Source organism: Lotus japonicus, chromosome 1 (assembly GCF_012489685.1).
Source record: "Lotus japonicus ecotype B-129 chromosome 1, LjGifu_v1.2".
NCBI classification, from domain to species: Eukaryota; Viridiplantae; Streptophyta; class Magnoliopsida; order Fabales; family Fabaceae; genus Lotus; species Lotus japonicus.
In genome coordinates this window covers 15,013,570-15,036,205 of record NC_080041.1, presented here as the reverse complement: position 1 = coordinate 15,036,205, position 22,636 = coordinate 15,013,570, and the positions used below count along the sequence as shown (strand labels likewise).

The 22,636-nt window shown below is 41.8% G+C and overlaps 2 protein-coding genes and 1 non-coding gene across 3 annotated transcripts; 2 read left to right on the top strand and 1 right to left on the bottom strand.

The window, feature by feature from the left end:
- The first annotated feature begins 13,934 nt into the window (after positions 1-13,934).
- On the top strand, positions 13,935-14,041 carry LOC130734800 (small nucleolar RNA R71). Its single transcript, XR_009018142.1, has one exon. It is a non-coding gene; the product is annotated as a small nucleolar RNA R71 (small nucleolar RNA).
- A 2,168-nt stretch (positions 14,042-16,209) lies between these two features.
- Positions 16,210-17,060, top strand: LOC130727847 (uncharacterized). Its single transcript, XM_057579111.1, has 4 exons — positions 16,210-16,569; positions 16,653-16,754; positions 16,840-16,905; positions 16,998-17,060. Exons 1-4 carry the CDS (start codon positions 16,210-16,212, stop codon positions 17,058-17,060), a joined length of 591 nt encoding a protein of 196 aa, XP_057435094.1.
- Positions 17,061-17,352: 292 nt separating this feature from the next.
- On the bottom strand, positions 17,353-18,524 carry LOC130727836 (uncharacterized). The gene is made up of 2 exons (XM_057579099.1): positions 17,713-18,524; positions 17,353-17,631 (listed from the first exon to the last, which is right to left on the bottom strand). The coding sequence occupies exons 1-2, from the start codon at positions 18,085-18,087 to the stop codon at positions 17,353-17,355; spliced, it is 654 nt and encodes a 217-aa protein (XP_057435082.1). The 5' UTR covers positions 18,088-18,524.
- Positions 18,525-22,636: the final 4,112 nt, after the last annotated feature.

Here is a 22,636-nt window from a genome sequence, read left to right as displayed (position 1 = left end):
AAATAACAATTGATGGAAAATTGCCTTGGGTGTTTGATCATCTAATCCATTTTAGTCCACCTATCCTATGCATGTGAATCCTTGATTCCACTCTTGTTGTTATAGCCTATGTACTTACTAGTTGACTCCTCATAAAAGTATGTCTCTCAAATTGAAAGTTAAGCTCAATTCCTTGCGTACTTAATCATTCATAAGAGGTATGATAACATGGTTATTCAGGCCAACAAAACCCTACCCTCACTCTATTCCTAGAAGCAAGTATAGAAGGATCTATTCCAATTCATGTCCCTAAATCATAACAAATTTCCATTCTATTATAATCTAGTCTATAGCAAAGGTGCACCAAAGCTAAACATGCAATAAGGAATTGAAATACAAGATTGAATCAAGACTCATGCATAGAGATAGGATTTAACAACTAAAATTTCATAGAATCTCTTAACCCAAAGCAAAAAGTAAACTAGCCACTCATGGCTAGTGAATTCATGAAGAAAATGTAAATAAAACCTGAGAAAAAGTACAAGTTGGAAGCCTCCCTTGGCCCCAAAGTTCTCCTCAGCTCTCCAAACTTGATCAAAAATGAGTGAAAATGGCAGAATGTATCAAAGAAATTGGCCTAAGCCTTATTTATAGGCAAAACACACGAAACTGGGCGCTCAGGCGCCAATTCAGAGCACCTGAGCGCCAATTGCATGTTGAAAAACATGCTCTCTGACCCTATTGGCGCCTAGGCGCCCACTCCAAGCCCCTAGGCGCTCCAGCTCGCCTGAAAATAACTTTTTGGCTTCTGAAACTCCTCTTTTCAATTCTCTTTATGTTCTTCATCAATTCCATGCTTCTTGGCCTTCCTTCTCCTTCAGTTTCTGCACTCCAAACCTAACCAACAAGACAAGGAAGATTCTAGAAGCTCCAAGAGCTCATTAGCACAAGAAGTCCTTCATAAAACACAACAAAACCATGCAAGTCCTAAACTTTACTCAAAATGCAAGAAAACTACCTATAAAACTACTAAATTACCAAAACGAAATAAAAACTAAAGAAAAGAATAAAAATGCATGAGAATGCATGAAACACTACATGAGACTCAACAAAAAGACTCAAAACAACCAAAGAAATGACCCTAAAAACACTACTAAAACAGGGTCATCGCACCACTATACTCAACGACAGCTCGTCCTCGAGCGTAAATAACACTCGCTTGCACTCAAGCGCAAGAAATGCTCCCACATAAGTGCTCTCAACAAGGAATACTTCACAAAAACAGGGGGACAAAGTAATCACAGCTAGTTCCAAGAGAAAGACCCAACAACCTACTTCATGCATCTTTTGAAAAGAGAAGAGTGTAGAGTCCATTCATGAGAAGCATATAGAACTAAAAATCCTAGGATGAGATGTTTATTTAGTGCACTGAGCACACAAGCAAGTTCATAGGTTCTGAATGTCATTCACTCAATAGCAACAAAGATCAAGCATGCAAATATTCAAAGAGACTTCCATAAGGGTTGAAACATTGGCTAGGTAAAACATGATGGTGGTTGGTCCCTAAAGGAAAACTAGGCTTTCAAGCACATTGAGTGTGGTCCTCTTCTAATAACCCCGGAGCTTACAACACCCTTTTTTTTTTTTGCACAAGTCTCTTGCACCCACCTTTTTAAACCTTTTTTTTTCTTTTTCCAACTCCAACTTTTGGTTAGGAGTTCTTTTTCTTTCTATTTTTCTTCTTTTCAATATTTTTCACTTGGGGCAAGAGACACTTTCAACTTTACTTAGCTCCAAAACAATGCAAGGACCAACACTCCCCAAAATCCAACCAAACATCCGTCCCAATCATTTGGCTACAACAAATTCTTCAATAAGGCTCAAATGGGACAACTAAGGACAATGTTCAAAACAACAACTCTGAAGCTCAAAAACCTACAAGTCTCAAGAATTGTGCAAGTATCACAAAGCATGCAAAGAGTGAAATCAATACAGAACCAAGAAGTACAAGTGAGTCAGGATCCTCCAGAGAAAATTTATGGTGAAGGGTCAAAGATAGACCCTTAATGGACTCACCTCGACTCCTTTCTCAAGAGACACTCGGAAGACCGAAGTCTCCTCCTCTCTTCCCCAACATGCAATCACTCATCCCCAAAAACAGCAACAAGTATTCACAAAAGCATTTTCAAAAACAGCACTAGTAGGGAAGCAAAACCATAGCTAAAAGCATGTGAGTATAGGGAAGTAAAGACCCAAAAACACAACCAGCTAAAACAATGCATGATCAAAAGAAAACAAAATCTATAAATTGAAAATATGCTAAAAATGCATGACCTAAACTAAGAGTAGAGTTACCTCAGCAAAACCACTCCATGGGGTCATGGTCACCCCTTCCATCGCCATAATCCGGATGAACACCGGCATCATGCATCAAACTCAAGTCTATCATCCCCTGCTCCAAGGTATTAAAATCCAAGGGCCCATTGTACCTGGGGTCTGATGTGCTACCTCCCCTCTAATGGAGGTCAAGATCCCTGTGTAGGCGATTTTGCCTCAAAAACATCCGTCCGAAAGCGGCCTCCATCCAAGCAGAAGAAGGGTCAGCACGTGGTGGAGTAACCACCTCATTCACCACCTCAACATTTTCTTCTTCCTCCTCTTCTTCTTCCTCTTCTTCCTCTTCTTCTTCCGCTTCCGCTGGCTCCTCAGGATCCTCTTCCTCTTCCTCCTCTTGAGGCATCCTTGTCGTCCATTCTTTATAAAGTTGAGCGATCCTCTCCTTACTGAGCAGAGGTGCCACAGGCAACCTCTTCTCAATAACATGGACTGGCCTCCTAGCTCTGTCCCTCACCGCATGAATCAAAGAGCAAATCAAGTGAGGAAAGATGGGTCGATGCTTGTCTTTACTCCTGTTGTAAAGGGAATAAATCCGACCAGCAATGATGGTGGCCACATCCATAGGATGACCTCTCAAGATGCAGTAGATGGCAACCAATGTAACCTTGTAAGATCAAGATTTGGTCATGTGGTACAACTCTATGTTTTGATGATAACAAGTATTTATTTGTGGATGAACAACTATGATACTCTAATGTTTGTCTTGAGTGTTTTGACAAACAGGTTCTGATTCTGACACCAGAAGATATATTCGTCAGAAGATCTGAAGATCAGAGGATATGAAGATCAGAGGATCTGAGGATCAGAGGATCTGAAGATCAGAGGATCTGAAGATCAGAGGATCTGAGGATCAGAGGATCAGAGGATCAGAAGATCAGAGGATCTGAAGATCAGAGGATCTGAAGATCAGAGTATCTGAGGATCAGAGGATCTGAGGATCAGAGGATCAGAAGATCAGAGGATCAGAAGATCTGAGGATCAGAAGATCTGAAGACCAGAAGCTCTGAGGGACCAGAGGCTCTGAAGGTTCAGAAGCTCTGAAGGTCCAGAAGCAGAAGTTACGAAGGTCAGAGGATCCAAGCATCCCTCTGACTCTGATCACCAAGCTTCACAAGTTCCAACACGAAGCATAACTCTGATCAGAAGTCATTGGTTAAAGGCAAATGTCTCTATCAAGAAGTACAAGAGCAGTGTACTATTCTGACAAGCCTACCTACCAAGGTTCAGCCACAGCAGGTTCTGGAAGTTCCAGAAATGCCCTCCAACGGTCATATTCTCTCAACAGAAATATCCTTTGCACCTTGGACTATAAAGGCTGAAGAAAAGAAGAAAGCTAAAAGTGAGAGAAAACAAAGAGCTGCAATACAAGAAAAGATTCAAGCCTCTACTTTCTTCATCTGTTCTTATTTAGTTTACACTCAGCTTATTTAGAAGCAAACCTTTGTAAACACCAACCTCAAACAGTTGTTTGATTTTCCTTAAGGGACCGGGTAGGTCAGTATCCTTAAGAAGACTAAGAGAGTGAATCTTAGTGGTGATTCCTTTAGGAGATCAAGGTTGATCGGATCCTAGAGAAGACTAAGAGAGTGAATCTTAGTGTGAGCTAAGTCAGTGTATTGTTAGTCACTTGTAGGTTTCAAGTGCAGTTGTAACAATTATCTGATTAGTGGATTGCCTTCATTCTAAGAAGGAAGAAATCACCTTAACGGGTGGACTGGATTAGCTTGAGGGATTTATCAAGTGAACCAGGATAAAATACTTGTGTGCTTTTCTCTTCTCTCTATCTTTATCCGCTGCACCATCTATCTCAGAGAAACCGAAAAGATTTACTTTAAATCTTAAAGGGAAAGTTTTTGTATTCAAAACTCTATTCAACCCCCCCTTCTAGTCGTTTTTCACACCTTCAATTGGTATCAGAGCGCAAGTTCTGATTACCACACTTAACAGTGTTCAGTAGATCCGGGCCAGTGTGAAAACTCATGGATTCCACCACTACTACAAGCAAATATCAATACAGTGCAAGACCACCTATCTTTGATGGTCAGAGATTTGATTTCTGGAAAGACAGAATCAAAAGCTTCTTTCTTGGCTTTGATCCTGATCTTTGGGATTTTGTTGTTGATGGCTACACCCCTCCTGTTGATGTACATGGTGTAAAGATCCCAAGGGAGAAGATGAGTGAAGATCAAAAGAAGGAGTTCAGAGATCATCACCGATCAAGAGCTATTCTGCAAAGTGCCATTTCATATGAAGAATATGAGAAAATTACTGATCGTGATTCCGCCAAGGGCATCTTTGAATCCTTGAAGATGTCTCATGAAGGAAACAAGAAAGTGAGAGAATCAAAGGCACTGTCTTTGATCCAGAAATATGAATCCTTCCAAATGGAACCTGACGAATCCATTGAGGATATGTTTTCCAGATTCCAGTTGATTATTGCTGGAATAAGACCCCTCAGCAATAGCTACACCACTGCGGATCATGTCATGAGGATCCTTAGAGGTCTTCCTGAAAGTTGGATGCCTTTGATAACTTCCTTGGAGCTAACTAGAGATGTTGAGCAGGTGAGTTTGGAAGAACTCATAAGCATACTGAAGTGTCATGAACTGAAGCGCTCAGAAATGCAGGATCTGAAGAAGAAGTCTATAGCTTTGAAATCCAAATCTGAGAAGTCAAAAGCTCTCCAAGCTGAAGCAGAAGACTCTGAAGATTCTGATGAAGATGAGCTGACTCTGATATCCAGAAAGCTCAACTGCATCTGGAAGCACAGGCAGAGCAAATTCAAAGGCTCATCAAAGGACAAAAAGTCAAAGAAGCATTTCAAGACCAAGAAGAGTCTGATGGTGACTTTTGATGAATCAGAGTCAGAGGATGTTGACTCTGATGGTGAAGTTCAAGGACTCATGGCTATTGTCAAAGACAAAGGAGCAGAGTCAAAGGATGCTGTTGACTCTGACTCAGCATCAGAAGGAGATCCTACCTCAGACGATGAAAATGAGGTATTCGCTTCCTTCTCAACCTCTGAACTGAAACATGCTTTGTCTGATATCATGGATAAGTATAACTCTTTATTGTCTAAGCATAAAAAGTTGAAAAAGGACTTATCTGTTGTTTCTAAGACTCCTTCTGAACATGAGAAAATTATTTCCGATTTGAAAAATGATAATCATGCTTTGGTAAATTCTAACTCTGTGCTTAAGAACCAGATTGCTAAGTTAGAAGAAATAGTTGCTTGTGATGCCTCTGATTGTAGAAATGAGTCTAAGTATGAAAAGTCTTTTCAAAGATTCCTAGCTAAAAGCGTAGACAGAAGCTTAATGGCTTCAATGATCTATGGCGTAAGCAGAAATGGAATATATGACATTGGTCATTCTAAACCTTCTGAAGTTGCTCCATCATCTCTTAAGAAAGGAACTTTCTCAATGTCAAAATATCATGCTCAAATTCCTTTACATTATCCTGTTGAAAGACCCAAAGTTGTCAGAACTTCTGGGCTAACTAACAAGAAAGGACCCAGAAAGTGGGTACCTAGGGATAAGATTATATATGTTGCAGATATCTTCAATAGGTCCATCGAAACTCCAACCATGGAACCTGGACAGTGGATGCAGGCAACACATGACGGGAGAAAGGCATATGTCCCAAGATCCAAAACTTGAACCTGAAGGTGAAGTTAATCTTGGAGGCATCAGTAGAGTAAGATTTGGTCAAGTCAAAGCTAGCTGAAAAAGCTTGTAGAGATGAGCATGACTGTTTCAGATAGAAACAAAGACTCAGAACTTGTCAAACCAGAAGCAACAACATCAGAAGATGCTAATACAACTTCTGACTTGCGTCATCAGAAGAAGAGTAGGTTCATAGCTTCTCATTCTGAAGCATCTGAAGATGGAATTTTTTCCAGAATGGAGATGTCACCAGAACCTCTGGACTTTGACACTTCTGCTCTCATAAGAAGATATACTAATCAGCAGCCAAGTATCCCTTGGTATTCCTTCTGAGGGGGAGTATTTCGTCTTATGCTCTTACTATTTTTTTTCCACCTTCATTCTTTTTGCTTATGACAAAAAGGGGGAGAACTTATAGTATCTTGACAACTCCTATATTATTTAGCTCAGAATCTAGATATTACTAACGTTGATATTAAGTATTAGATTCAGGGGGAGCTTAGCTCAGAATCAAGCACGAGTCTTGGATTCAGAAGGAGCAAGATAAACTATACACATCAGGATAAGTTTTAACTCTGATACCTTATACTCTGAGTGTATTCAGTTTATTTGTTTAGAGTTGTTCATCAAAATACATGGTTTTGTCATCATCAAAAAGGGGGAGATTGTAAGATCAAGATTTGGTCATGTGGTACAACTCTATTTTTTGATGATAACAAGTATTTATTTGTGGATGAACAACTATGATACTCTAATGTTTGTCTTGAGTGTTTTGACAAACAGGTTCTGATTCTGACACCAGAAGATATATTCGTCAGAGGATCTGAGGATCAGAGGATCTGAAGATCAGAGAATCTGAAGATCAGAGGATCTGAGGATCAGAGGATCTGAGGATCAGAGGATCAGAAGATCAGAGGATCTGAAGATCAGAGGATCTGAAGATCAGAGGATCTGAGGATCAGAGGATCTGAGGATCAGAGGATCAGAAGATCAGAGGATCAGAAGATCTGAGGATCAGAAGATCTGAAGACCAGAAGCTCTGAGGGACCAGAGGCTCTGAAGGTTCAGAAGCTCTGAAGGTCCAGAAGCAGAAGTTACGAAGGTCAGAGGATCCAAGCATCCCTCTGACTCTGATCACCAAGCTTCACAAGTTCCAACACGAAGCATAACTCTGATCAGAAGTCATTGGTTAAAGGCAAATGTCTCTATCAAGAAGTACAAGAGCAGTGTACTATTCTGACAAGCCTACCTACCAAGGTTCAGCCACAGCAGGTTCTGGAAGTTCCAGAAATGCCCTCCAACGGTCATATTCTCTCAACAGAAATATCCTTTGCACCTTGGACTATAAAGGCTGAAGAAAAGAAGAAAGCTAAAAGTGAGAGAAAACAAAGAGCAGCAATACAAGAAAAGATTCAAGCCTCTACTTTCTTCATCTGTTCTTATTTAGTTTACACTCAGCTTATTTAGAAGCAAACCTTTGTAAACACCAACCTCAAACAGTTGTTTGATTTTCCTTAAGGGACCGGGTAGGTCAGTATCCTTAAGAAGACTAAGAGAGTGAATCTTAGTGGTGATTCCTTTAGGAGATCAAGGTTGATCGGATCCTAGAGAAGACTAAGAGAGTGAATCTTAGTGTGAGCTAAGTCAGTGTATTGTTAGTCACTTGTAGGTTTCAAGTGCAGTTGTAACAATTATCTGATTAGTGGATTGCCTTCATTCTAAGAAGGAAGAAATCACCTTAACGGGTGGACTGGATTAGCTTGAGGGATTTATCAAGTGAACCAGGATAAAATACTTGTGTGCTTTTCTCTTCTCTCTATCTTTATCCGCTGCACCATCTATCTCAGAGAAACCGAAAAGATTTACTTTAAATCTTAAAGGGAAAGTTTTTGTATTCAAAACTCTATTCAACCCCCCCCCCCCCTTCTAGTCGTTTTTCACACCTTCAAACCTCTCTAACTTCAGATTTGTTAGAGCTTGGAATGAGGGAATCCTGCAAAAATTCAGCCCAAACTCTAGCCAGCGGTGTCATGTCCTTTCTTTTCACAAAAATAATCTCATCATCAACTGCTTCCCAATCCCGCCCAGGCCTAACAATCACTGCCTTCATGTCTTCCAAGATCTCCGGTGACTTCTCCTTTAAGAGCTCATGATAAGTGGCCTTCTCGGGGAAAAGCTCCTTCTCTTGGTCCTCCGTGAGGAGACCAAGATGTCTGCGAATGACTGCTGGATTGTAGTCAATTACATCTCCCCTGAACCAAGATGAATTCACCGGTGGCCTGGACCTGTCCTCTTGATTGTCACAGTAGGTGTTCGCGTAGAACTCCCTAACCATGACTTCACAAGCAAACGGAATGGGGTTGACCCAATTCTTCCACCTCCTAATCTCCATGGCTTCTTGCATGCCCAAGAGGTCTCTTCTTCCCTCCCGATACAAAACTCCCCGCTCCTTCACACACTCCTTGTGTGCTAGGTGAGCTCGGTAAAACTCCTCCTTAACTGCTGATCGAAAGCGGGAGCGATCAAAACTCCGGGAGGTGGAGGAAGAAGCTGCAGCTCTTGTGTTGGTTCTTGCTCTTTTCACAGGCATCTGCAAAGTTGTTAGCCCATACACAAGCCACAAATGTTAGAAATGTTAGTTCAAAAATAAAAAGAAAAGAAGAAAAAACTTTGTACAAAAGCAAAAATAGAGAACAACCTAAGAGCACCCAACAAGTTTCTTAGTGATTTTCAGCAGCCAAGTATCCCTTGGTATTCCTTCTGAGGGGGAGTATTTCGTCTTATGCTCTTACTATTTTTTTTCCACCTTCATTCTTTTTGCTTATGACAAAAAGGGGGAGAACTTATAGTATCTTGACAACTCCTATATTATTTAGCTCAGAATCTAGATATTACTAACGTTGATATTAAGTATTAGATTCAGGGGGAGCTTAGCTCAGAATCAAGCACGAGTCTTGGATTCAGAAGGAGCAAGATAAACTATACACATCAGGATAAGTTTTAACTCTGATACCTTATACTCTGAGTGTATTCAGTTTATTTGTTTAGAGTTGTTCATCAAAATACATGGTTTTGTCATCATCAAAAAGGGGGAGATTGTAAGATCAAGATTTGGTCATGTGGTACAACTCTATTTTTTGATGATAACAAGTATTTATTTGTGGATGAACAACTATGATACTCTAATGTTTGTCTTGAGTGTTTTGACAAACAGGTTCTGATTCTGACACCAGAAGATATATTCGTCAGAGGATCTGAGGATCAGAGGATCTGAAGATCAGAGGATCTGAAGATCAGAGGATCTGAGGATCAGAGGATCTGAGGATCAGAGGATCAGAAGATCAGAGGATCTGAAGATCAGAGGATCTGAAGATCAGAGGATCTGAGGATCAGAGGATCTGAGGATCAGAGGATCAGAAGATCAGAGGATCAGAAGATCTGAGGATCAGAAGATCTGAAGACCAGAAGCTCTGAGGGACCAGAGGCTCTGAAGGTTCAGAAGCTCTGAAGGTCCAGAAGCAGAAGTTACGAAGGTCAGAGGATCCAAGCATCCCTCTGACTCTGATCACCAAGCTTCACAAGTTCCAACACGAAGCATAACTCTGATCAGAAGTCATTGGTTAAAGGCAAATGTCTCTATCAAGAAGTACAAGAGCAGTGTACTATTCTGACAAGCCTACCTACCAAGGTTCAGCCACAGCAGGTTCTGGAAGTTCCAGAAATGCCCTCCAACGGTCATATTCTCTCAACAGAAATATCCTTTGCACCTTGGACTATAAAGGCTGAAGAAAAGAAGAAAGCTAAAAGTGAGAGAAAACAAAGAGCAGCAATACAAGAAAAGATTCAAGCCTCTACTTTCTTCATCTGTTCTTATTTAGTTTACACTCAGCTTATTTAGAAGCAAACCTTTGTAAACACCAACCTCAAACAGTTGTTTGATTTTCCTTAAGGGACCGGGTAGGTCAGTATCCTTAAGAAGACTAAGAGAGTGAATCTTAGTGGTGATTCCTTTAGGAGATCAAGGTTGATCGGATCCTAGAGAAGACTAAGAGAGTGAATCTTAGTGTGAGCTAAGTCAGTGTATTGTTAGTCACTTGTAGGTTTCAAGTGCAGTTGTAACAATTATCTGATTAGTGGATTGCCTTCATTCTAAGAAGGAAGAAATCACCTTAACGGGTGGACTGGATTAGCTTGAGGGATTTATCAAGTGAACCAGGATAAAATACTTGTGTGCTTTTCTCTTCTCTCTATCTTTATCCGCTGCACCATCTATCTCAGAGAAACCGAAAAGATTTACTTTAAATCTTAAAGGGAAAGTTTTTGTATTCAAAACTCTATTCAACCCCCCCCCCCTTCTAGTCGTTTTTCACACCTTCAAACCTCTCTAACTTCAGATTTGTTAGAGCTTGGAATGAGGGAATCCTGCAAAAATTCAGCCCAAACTCTAGCCAGCGGTGTCATGTCCTTTCTTTTCACAAAAATAATCTCATCATCAACTGCTTCCCAATCCCGCCCAGGCCTAACAATCACTGCCTTCATGTCTTCCAAGATCTCCGGTGACTTCTCCTTTAAGAGCTCATGATAAGTGGCCTTCTCGGGGAAAAGCTCCTTCTCTTGGTCCTCCGTGAGGAGACCAAGATGTCTGCGAATGACTGCTGGATTGTAGTCAATTACATCTCCCCTGAACCAAGATGAATTCACCGGTGGCCTGGACCTGTCCTCTTGATTGTCACAGTAGGTGTTCGCGTAGAACTCCCTAACCATGACTTCACAAGCAAACGGAATGGGGTTGACCCAATTCTTCCACCTCCTAATCTCCATGGCTTCTTGCATGCCCAAGAGGTCTCTTCTTCCCTCCCGATACAAAACTCCCCGCTCCTTCACACACTCCTTGTGTGCTAGGTGAGCTCGGTAAAACTCCTCCTTAACTGCTGATCGAAAGCGGGAGCGATCAAAACTCCGGGAGGTGGAGGAAGAAGCTGCAGCTCTTGTGTTGGTTCTTGCTCTTTTCACAGGCATCTGCAAAGTTGTTAGCCCATACACAAGCCACAAATGTTAGAAATGTTAGTTCAAAAATAAAAAGAAAAGAAGAAAAAACTTTGTACAAAAGCAAAAATAGAGAACAACCTAAGAGCACCCAACAAGTTTCTTAGTGATTTTGGCAAAGAAAGAAAAACTACCACAAGCACTTGCCAAAAATCGACTAAGAGAACCCATTGAGGCATTCTATCAAACACCTTGTAAGCAAAAGCTAAACTAAACTAATCCACAAAATCCTAACTACCCATTCCTCACAAATTTACAACCCCTTTCTAATTAAACACAAAATCAACCACCAATGAGTATAAACAACCCAAACCCAACTTGCATTAACACAAATCACTCACCCAAACCCCCTTGTAATCATGCATTGCAAAACCCATGAACAAAAATGAAGGAGAGTGAAAGTTGGAACTTACCTTGACTTGAGAGTGAGTGGGTGCAAGTGAAAGGAACTTGAAACAATGCTGAACTTGGAAGCAAATGGGAGAGCCAAAGTGTGTGCAAGTGAGAAATGAGAAGTGGAAATGGGGTTTGGAGAGAGTGGGGTGCGTTTTTTATGAAGGATAGGGAGTAAAGAGTGGGAAAATGAAAAGTTGGGGTTTTAAAACCCAAAATGTAAGCAAAAACACGTACAGGAGCGCTCGAGCGCTCGAGGGGAACGCTCAGGCGCTCACACCAGTGCCAGAGGCAGTGCCTCTGCCACTAATTGGCGCCTAGGCGCCCATGAATTGGCGCCTAGGCGCTCAACCCAGTTTTTTTCCAAATATTTTTACTTTTTTTCCTTTTTTTTTTTTGAAATTAAACACCTAAAATACTACAAAATTAAAAGATAGACAATAATAAAATAAAAAGAATGGGTCGTCTCCCATTTAGCCCTAAGTTATAGTCCTAGGTGGACTCTCCTTCCGATGGTGTTAGGAAGGAAATTCCTTTCCATTGATTAACTTACCACAAGTGCAAGGAAGAAACCTTGCACAAAACCTCTGGAGTAAATCGTCCCATGAGGCTATGTCCTCTTGCTCATCAAACCAAGCTCTAGCCTCCCTTGTCAAAGAATGATGGAAGAGTTTAATCTTCACTTCATCACTTGAAACGCCCTCAATCTTAGCAAGGGTGCTAGCTTGGGTAAACTTCACCATATGAGCATGTAAGTTCTCGTACTTGGACCCCCCATACTTGTTACCATTAACAAGCTTGATGAGAGCCGGATGGAACTCATCAATTTGGGTATTAACTTTGGGGATCCCTTCCGAAACCTTTGGCCTGCTTCTAATCACATCACAAACAAAATCATTGTCATGGTTAGTCTCAATCATAGGATTAAAAACAGAAAACCGTACCTTTTCCTTACCAACACGGAGAATGAGGTGACCCTTGTCAACATCAATCTTAGCTCTACCAGTAGCTAAGAAAGGTCGACCAAGAATGAGAGGAATCTTCTCATCCTCCTCCATATCAAGCACAACAAAATCCACGGGGAACACATACTTGTCCACCCGCACCATTACATCCTCCACAATCCCATATGGAATCTTAAGGGATCGATCCGCCATTTGCAAGGAGAGCATGGTTGGGGTAACCTCTCCTAGGTTAAGCCTCTCAAACATGGTGAGCGGCATCAAATTGATGCTCGCTCCAAGATCACACAAGGCTTCCACATCCGCCATGCCTTCAATTTCCACCGGAATAGTGAAACTTCCGGGGTCCCTTCTTTTCTTCGGCATCTTCCGCTGCAAAATGGCACTACATTCCTCCGTCATCAACACCGTCTCATTTACTCCCTTCAACCTTCTTCGCTTATGCAGAATATCCTTCATAAACTTAGCATATATAGGCATTTGTTCCAAAGCATCGGCGAAAGGAATACTAATGTGGAGCTTTTTGAAAACTTCAACAAATTTTGAAAACTTTTTATCTAAGCTCTTCTTAGCCAATGCTCTAGGGAACGGAACCTTGCTAGTTTCAGGAGTAAGCTCAACTTCCTCTCTAACCTTAATAGGTACAACTACTTCTCCTCCCACTATCTCCTCTCTCTTTTCTCCCTCTGTTTTTTTCTTCAATTCATTCATCACTCTCCCACTTCTAGTGGCTACAACAGAGGCATTCTCTTGCTTAGGATTAGGGATAGTGTCGGAAGGAAATTTACCTTGAGGTCTCTCGGCTATTTGCTTGGCCAGCTGGCCAAATTGATTCTCAAGATTTTTGATAGCCGCCTCTTGATTCTTGTAATTGTTCTCCGTCCGGTTGATGAAAGTTTCCACCAACTCTTCTAAGCTCTTCTTGGAACCACCACCTTCACCTTCTCCTCTCTCTTGAGGTTGTCTTGAGCTTTGGCCTTGGAATCCTTGGCTGGGAAATTGTCTTTGAAAACCATTTCCTTGCCCATTATTACCTTGCCTCCAAGAAAAATTAGGGTGATTCCTCCATCCTGGATTATAAGTATTTGAAAATGGGTCATTCCGAGCTTGACCCATAGCTTTCACTTCCTCCTCCGGTCTTGTCTCCGTGCATTCTTCGCTGTCATGTGGCCCTCCACAAGTCACGCACTCCACCTTGGCAACTCGACCACCAATCTTGGTAGTCTTCATTTGATTCTGAATCTCATTCATTTGCTTGGAGAGTTGCTTGTTGGAGGCCATAAGTTGATCATAAGCTTCAACCTCAAGGACTCCTCTTCGGGCTTGGCGATCATTACTAGAGTTCATGGCTCTTATAGCCATCTTTTCAATCAACTCATACCCCACTTGTGGAAGTAAGGCATCGAACTCTTCACTTGAAGCCGCATCCAAACCAAACCTCGAAGAATATTGGAGACCATCATAGAACTTTGCTACTTGCTCAGCTTGAGTAAGGTTATGTTGAGGACACCTCCTCAAGAGCTTCTTGAACCTCTCCCAAGCTTCATAGAGATTCTCATCGGTGGATTGAGTAAAAGTCATGATGTCATTCTTGAGTTTCCTCAAGAGGGCTCTTGGAACAAACCTTGTGGTGAACTTCTCAGCCAAGTCTTCCCAAGATGTAATGCTACCATGGGGCTGTGAATTCAACCACTCTTCAGCAGTATCCCTCAATGAAAAAGGGAACAAACTCAAGCGGATGGTGTCCGCTGAAACATTCTGAACTCTGTAGGTGTTGCAATTGCGGATAAACCGCTCCATGTGTGCATGAGGATCTTCAAGAGCACCTCCACCATACTGATTTTGGCTCACCAAGTTGATAAACGCCGGCCTCAGCTCAAAATTTCCCGTGCCATCGGGGGAAACTATGCTGCCCGGATAATCGTAGCTCATGGCAGCCGAGGTGAGGTCTCTAAGAGAACGATTGGCATTCTCTAATTCTTGCTCTTGAAGTCTTTGAGCAAGAGCCTCATTCACCCTTTCTTCAATGTGGGCTTGCATCTCCTCTTCCGTCATTTGAGAAGCCATGGCTTCAAGCCTTTGTTGGGCTCTACGACGGCGAAGAGTACGTTCAGGCTCCGGATCAAACATCAATGGATCCGTGCCAAACCTACTGTGCATAAACTGAAATCACAAAAACAGAGAAAAGGTTAGTAACACCTATTCAATGCAATGCTTAGTAAAACAAACAAACAAACTCTTTAGCTTAAATTGAAAACCACAAACAATCCCCGGCAACGGCGCCAAAAACTTGTTGGTAAATCCGCAAGTGTACGGAATCCACCCGGTTTTAATTATCGAACCACAGGGATTGTGAGTGAGAATTGTTATTTAAGCCTAAAGTTTGCAAGTTCTTAAAACAGGAAAATTCAGAAGTTGGTTTTGGTTGATTGTGAGTAAAGTTTTGCAAAAGAGCAATGTTGAAAATGATGGAAAATAACAATTGATGGAAAATTGCCTTGGGTGTTTGATCATCTAATCCATTTTAGTCCACCTATCCTATGCATGTGAATCCTTGATTCCACTCTTGTTGTTATAGCCTATGTACTTACTAGTTGACTCCTCATAAAAGTATGTCTCTCAAATTGAAAGTTAAGCCCAATTCCTTGCGTACTTAATCATTCATAAGAGGTATGAAAGCATGGTTATTCAGGCCAACAAAACCCTACCCTCACTCTATTCCTAGAAGCAAGTATAGAAGGATCTATTCCAATTCATGTCCCTAAATCATAACAAATTTCCATTCTATTATAATCTAGTCTATAGCAAAGGTGCACCAAAGCTAAACATGCAATAAGGAATTGAAATACAAGATTGAATCAAGACTCATGCATAGAGATAGGATTTAACAACTAAAATTTCATAGAATCTCTTAACCCAAAGCAAAAAGTAAACTAGCCACTCATGGCTAGTGAATTCATGAAGAAAATGTAAATAAAACCTGAGAAAAAGTACAAGTTGGAAGCCTCCCTTGGCCCCAAAGTTCTCCTCAGCTCTCCAAACTTGATCAAAAATGAGTGAAAATGGCAGAATGTATCAAAGAAATTGGCCTAAGCCTTATTTATAGGCAAAACACACGAAACTGGGCGCTCAGGCGCCAGTTGCAAAACACACCAATTCAGAGCGCCTGAGCGCCAATTGCATGTTGAAAAACATGCTCTCTGACCCTATTGGCGCCTAGGCGCCCACTCCAAGCGCCTAGGCGCTCCAGCTCGCCTGAAAATGACTTTTTGGCTTCTGAAACTCCTCTTTTCAATTCTCTTTATGTTCTTCATCAATTCCATGCTTCTTGGCCTTCCTTCTCCTTCAGTTTCTGCACTCCAAACCTAACCAACAAGACAAGGAAGATTCTAGAAGCTCCAAGAGCTCATTAGCACAAGAAGTCCTTCATAAAACACAACAAAACCATGCAAGTCCTAAACTTTACTCAAAATGCAAGAAAACTACCTATAAAACTACTAAATTACCAAAACGAAATAAAAACTAAAGAAAAGAATAAAAATGCATGAGAATGCATGAAACACTACATGAGACTCAACAAAAAGACTCAAAACAACCAAATAAATGACCCTAAAAACACTACTAAAACAGGGTCATCACAACCTCATTACTATCCACCACCAACCACAACCAACCCCATTACTCCTTCATCTATAAATTTGCTTGATTTACGCTTTCTGGTATTCATCCTCTCCTTTCATTCTTTCAACGAAACCTTCAAAATCAAAATGGAACAAGATTTGCCCACCTTCATCCGCCCTTGCGAACTCCGAGGCAACTCTTCTGCAAGTTCTCGTCCTCTCATTCCCGGCCCTGCTGGTGTAGTCCAGGCCGCCATGATTCAACGCAGCTCCACCACCGACGGACACCTCATTCCAACCCAACAATTTGTTAGGCGCGTCGTCGAAGACGGTCACGACACTGATCCGGATTTTCACTCCAATGCTTGGCTGTCAGCCCTGCAATTAGGCGGATCTGTAACTCCTCTGGGTTCCATCACTCACCATCTAGAAAGGGTCAATCTCATCGTCGCAGTTATCAAATCATGCACACCAAACGGATTCGGCGATGTGTCAGTTACACTGAAGGTATTTCCATCTTCCGCTTTCTTTTTCATCAATGCCATGGTATTTAAATGTCCTCTGTCATGCCATATGAGTTTGAGTTTCAGGATCCTACGGGCACTGTCGGTGCTAGTGTACATCACAAGGTTTTCACTGAGAGCGAATTTGCGAATGACATAAATGTTGGATCTGTTATGCTTATCCAGAAGGTTTATTATTTCTAACCGACTTGACTATTGTTTCTACTTCTTTAGACAAGTTGAACATAACATTTCTTCCTTTTTTTGCTTGCAGGTAGCTGTGTTTTCTCCTAGAAAATCTAATTGTTATCTGAACATAACATTGCCCAACATAGTTAAGGTATGAATTTTTTTTTTACACATATATAATTAAAATAAAAGTGACTGTGGATTTTTACACATCTCAATTTTCATTTATGTGAATATTCACAGGTATTCTCCAGTGACTGTGGACCTCCATCAGGAACATTCACCGACATTACAGAAGATTATTAGGCTAATTTTGAATTATGTGTAACTTTAAAAAATCCTTGAGCTGGATTATGTAGGTTATGTTGCTTCCCTTGAATTATGTACGTTATTTTGCTTCAATTGGATTATGTGCGTTATTTTACTTCCCATTGGATTTTGTTTGTTATTTTACTTGATTAAAAAAAAGAAAAAAATGTAATCAAATCAAGTAAAGCGTGATAATGTGAAATCCAAACTAATAATGCGATAAAAGTACAGACCGATAGTAAAGCGTGTACAAACTAATAGTGAGATAAAACTACATATACTAATAATGTCACTGTTCCCTGCCCCTACGACCCACCCAACCCCTACGACCTCTGCCTCCGCCACCTCCTCTATCTCCACCTCCACCTCCGCGTCCTCCTCTGCCTCGACCTCTGCCTCGATCTCTGCCTCCTCGTACACCAACGAAAGCGACCCCCTGGGTCCTGCTCAAGTCTCTGATGACAGTGAGGCACTTCTCTAATAAAGTGCGGGAGCGTGTATCTCTACGGGGACCATCGTCCACCTCAAGTCCCTGCTCTAGCAAATCAACGGCCCGACGCAAAGAAGCCTGAAAATAAATCAATATACATGTTAGTAAATCGCATACACAAAACCACAAATGCATAAAGAAAATTAAGTTTGCACTTACCACAGCACTGAGATCAGCCCTACACTCATCCGGGATGATGAACCGGTGAGATACACTGGTGTACCAGTCCAGGTAGTCATCTACTGCCACTCCATCCACTATACTAGGGACCCCCTCTGGAATCAAGTGTGGCTCGTAATCCAGGTATGCTGCATCAACGACCTCCGCAGCAGAACTCATGCCCATCACGACAGATGGGTGTCGCGGGATAGGCTGCACGTACCCAAACTGCCGCAGCACACGCTCAGGAAGATGAGGTCGCACGGCCGCCCGGATGGGAGTCCGGATGTAGCCTAAGTATAAAGCTCGGACGTCCAGCTCTCTATGACTCCTGTGCTCCTCATACGGTGTCCATGTGACGTCCTCTACCGTCATCTCATCGAAGAGAACTAACTCGCCTCTCCATCAGTCTTGCATGCCCAGCCCGTGACTCCATCCACTTGCACGCTCTGGGCTGGTCCTCCGTGTACTCGGGGACCTCAATCCGCTGAATAATGGTGGGTGGGAAGTGCTCAAACACCCAAGCTACCAGGAGGGAAGAGCAACCGCTCATCTGCTTGGTCTTCCTCCGTGAGACATGACCAAGTGCATCATACATTGTAGCTAGTGCAATGGCGCCCCACGCATACTCTGACACCCGATCAAGGTGCTGCAGCATGCCGATCCAATGGACAGAAGTGTAGTGTCCTCCACTCTTGTTCGCAAACAAGGTCGAGCCGAGGAGGTGAAGTAGCCACATCCGTGCTGCATGGTCATGCCGATGCTCTAAAGTACAACAAAGAAACCATTAATCATTTAATTCACATATAATAGTTGCAAATAAATTAAATATACAGTATAACTAACCAACAAGAGCCCTAGTGTATAGAGTCTGCAAGAACCCGAACCGCAAGAAAATGGTCTTCACCGCCTTAAACTCCATGATGTAGTATGTGGCTACCCCTCCTAAGAGCAGAACACAGGTCTCCGCTGCCTGTTCTCTGCTGGCCTGTCCAGGAGTATAAAACCTATCACCCATCGGGAGATGAAGGATAGATGACACGTCATCCAGGGTGATAGTCATCTCCCCGAACGGCATGTGGAAGCTGCTGGTATCCTCATGTCATCTCTCGACGAGGGCAGATAGAAGGGGTGTGTCTATCTCCGGATAGGTGCACCTGAAGAGCGGATAGAGTCCGGTCCCCTCCACACGCTGACGAACAGCGCTCATATCGTCTCCCTCGCCCTCACATGTCAGCTTTGCCAACTTCATCCCAACGCTGGCAAACTTCAACACACCTCGATCGGGGTAACGCGGGTCGGTGCCTATAATATGATGCCACAGACACGACGCAACGTGATGTGGGTAACGGACCAAAAGTGACAGATCATCAGGCCCCCTGGAAACGGTGCCTCTGTCTGGACTGACACCTCATCTCGTCGTGCTCCAGCATCACCCTCAAGCTCCACACCAACCTCAGGCTCCACATCAACCTGAAGCTCCACATCAGCCTCATGCTCCACATCAACCTCATGCTCACTCTCTGCCGAACTCTGAGGAGTCATCTGACGAGAAGGCGGAGAAGGCGGAGAAGGCTCGGGAGTCGTCTGACGTGAAGGCGGAGAAGGCGGAGAAGCCTCGGGAGTCGTCTGACGAGAAGGCTCAGGAGGCATCTCACAAGGGTCTCGACGCTCCTCATATGATATCCCACCAACATCCTGGTCCTCACCAAATCTGCCTCTGACTCTACGAAAAGAAGCATCCAACCGTCTGTGGCGATCCTCAACATCCTCCGGGGCTATGTGGCGATCCTCAACATCCTCCGTGGCATCATGGGAGCTCCCAGCAACATGTGATTTCCTGCGCCCTTGGCTCTTCCTCTTAGCCATCTATTAAAAAATAATACTCATCAAATAATTGTAAAAATACCAATTGATGAGCTTTATAACTGAATATTCATGCAATCAGCAAGAGATATGTACCAAGACAGATTATAAACTTAATATTCATGCAATCAGCTGAAAGCTAGAAGAAACTAAGATTATCAACCTAATATTCATGCAATCAACTGAAAGCTAGCAGAAACTAAGATTATCAACTTAATATTCATGCAATCAGCTGAAAGCTAGAAGAAACTTAATATTCAAGAGGCTACAAATATCAACCAAGACAGGTTATTTACCTCTGATAAACTGAACAGTGATTTCTGTTTGTTCTTTGATTGCAACTCTAATCTTTTCAACAGTTTCCTGATCAATAAACCAATATATGTAAATAAAAAGAATGTCTAACATACTTGATCAATAAGCATGTCTAGCATATTTATGTACTGAAAAGAATAAACCAGTATATGTAAATGCTACTCACATAATTCAACAGAATTTTCTATATGCATATGACATGATAAATTACAAAGTGGAGTAACTCGGCAAGAGTTACTCCTAAAGTACCATTAACAACAACTGAAGCCTTTTTCTTCCTATAAGGTGAGGTCAATTACTATGCCTTAATACACAAAAAAGGGAAACCGATGAATTCATATATCAAAACTCAAAAGAAGCTGGCTTAAGAAAACAATGCCAGCAACACCCTCAAATATTAGTTTCTCTGTGTAAATAACCAAAATGGGAATCTCAATAGTTTGTCATTGTTCAGCAAATTTAGATCATGTGTATAACTGTATATACAACTATAACTATAATATGACACAGACCAGCATGTTCTTTAGGAACATCCCCTTGAAATTGCTCTTTCTAGTTTCTTCATTGAGGATCCCTTCAAATTAGTGCAACCATGCCATGGGTGCACTAAAGAAATGTAAGCTAATGTTAGAAGAACATTAACAATAGAGCATGCAGGAAATGCAGCAGTGGCATCTTATCTAACTGCCTCGGGCGCAGAATTGCAGTATGGTGTATGCAAGCAAACCAACCTAGTGAATGTTAGACATAAAGTAGCAAAACCAATACCTATAATGAGGCCACACGTGCTTTTTCGTTTATCCAAACTAAGTGCTCTCTTTACTACAGTACCAAAGCTAGGGATTAATCCGCCACAGGCAAGAACCATTATGTGATCAAGACCACTATAATCAATTCCAATGAGAATAGCTCCTATTGCTGAAACGACGCCATAATCATGCAGATAACTGGAATTCATGCATAATTATGTAGATAACTGGAATTCAAAGTTCTCTTAACTTGATAGTTTGACCTATAGTTTTCCTCGATATCCCCACCCCTATACCTCTAACTATTAGACTGTCCTCCATCTAGTCTATCTTTTAAATCTTCCTATGTGTATTACATAACTAATCCCAAGCTCAAAGAAAAGAGGAGGGTCGTGTTACAGAATCAACAACCCAAGTAAACCCTTGTTAAATCTTCATGCCATGGATCATCTATGTGATGTCTATGTGCGTGTGTGTGTGTGTCTGTTATATGAAGACTTTCCTATTATATTTAGGAAGCATAAAAGTATAAAAGCCACTAGTGTCCAAAATCAACATATTTAAGCACCAAAATCAACATATTTAAGCACCAGACTTTCCTATTATATGAAGCATAAAAGTAAAACATACAAAAGCCACTAGTGTCCATTGTTTTACTATATGAAGATAAGAAATCCTTACAAGTAGCACAGGGAATCACTTCTTGCACAATCAAGGCAGAAAGCATGCTCACTTGGCTCTGCATGAACATGAGCAAGTTAATTTAAAGTAAACCAACATCAACAAGAGCTTCAATCAGACATCTTCAAGAGCTTCAATCAGACATCTTCAAACTCTATCCAACAATTTAACCCAACAAATCGCTAAAGCCCTAAATCCACAAATTAATTTCAAGAATCCCTAAAACCGCACAATCCACAAATCACTAAAACCCTAATACAGGAAATACCAAACCGCACCCAACAATTTCAAGAGCAACCATTCGAATCCGTAACCCTAACAATAACAACAAGATGACGAAGATTACCTCTATTGCAGTTGACGAAGAAGATGATGAAGAGAGAGCTCTGATGAAGGCGAGCTCGATGAAGGCTGTGAAGGTTTGGAGGGCTTCGGAAATGGAAGTTCAAGAAGGATTTCGGAATGAAATGGGAAATGAGCCCGTGTTTTGATTTAATACTAACAGTCTTCGGAACTTTACCATCCGAAGCATATCGGAATCGATATATCCGAAATACTTCGGAAATTGGTAGTCCGAAATAAAACACGGAGGGGCATAATAGTATTTCCCCACTTTTAAGTGGGGTGGCATTTCTAAGCCCTGGGGTGCCAAATCCAGAGCTCCAAATCCTCCTCTCCGCCGCCGTGTTCATCATCCTCTCCCCCTCGCCGCCGCACCGTGTTCATCATCCTCTGCCCATCGTCGTCGCACTGTCGCCTGTGCCCGTGTTCATCAACATCTTCCCCTCTCTACCCGCGCCGTCGCCTCACGCCCGTGACAGTGTTCATCATCTTCTGCGTTCGTCAGCTTCGTCCGTCATCTCCTTCGTGCTCACTCGTCTCCTCTTCGCTGCTTATTCTCATCTCTTTCGTTCTCTGCACTTTATTCGTCCTTGGTTCTTCATCTTCAAAGGTTAGTTTTCAGAAGGTTGAGGCAATTGTGATATCTTTCAATTAGATGCAAATATGTTTATTTTGAAACTTTATGATTTGTGTATAAGAGTCCAAGTCCTTTGCAGGGTTTGATCATTTGGCTTTGGTTTCAATTTTGCAGTGAACTTGAGATTGTAATAGTTCAAGTTTGCAGTGAACTTGTGGAATTTCCAGAAATTTTACCTGCAATCAGTTAATGGTATGTACTTAATCCTATGTTTAGAATGACTATTTTGCTGTCAAACGTGTGCTAATAAAATTTGGGTTAGTTAGGTAGTGTGTCTCACTGGGTATAACCAAAACTATTTAATTTTCACTTCTGATTTTCCTGGAAGCACGAA

Excerpts from the sequence above, each read along its gene's own strand:
- LOC130727847 (XM_057579111.1), top strand. The coding sequence starts at position 16,210 with ATGGAACAAGATTTGCCCACCTTCATCCGCCCTTGCGAACTCCGAGGC. Across the intron at positions 16,755-16,839 it reads CTGTTATGCTTATCCAGAAG|GTAGCTGTGTTTTCTCCTAG; the intron begins GTTTATTATTTC and ends TTTTGCTTGCAG. Across the intron at positions 16,906-16,997 it reads CATTGCCCAACATAGTTAAG|GTATTCTCCAGTGACTGTGG; the intron begins GTATGAATTTTT and ends GAATATTCACAG.
- LOC130727836 (XM_057579099.1), bottom strand. The coding sequence starts at position 18,087 with ATGACGGTAGAGGACGTCACATGGACACCGTATGAGGAGCACAGGAGT. Across the intron at positions 17,632-17,712 it reads GGGCTGATCTCAGTGCTGTG|GCTTCTTTGCGTCGGGCCGT; the intron begins GTAAGTGCAAAC and ends ATTTATTTTCAG.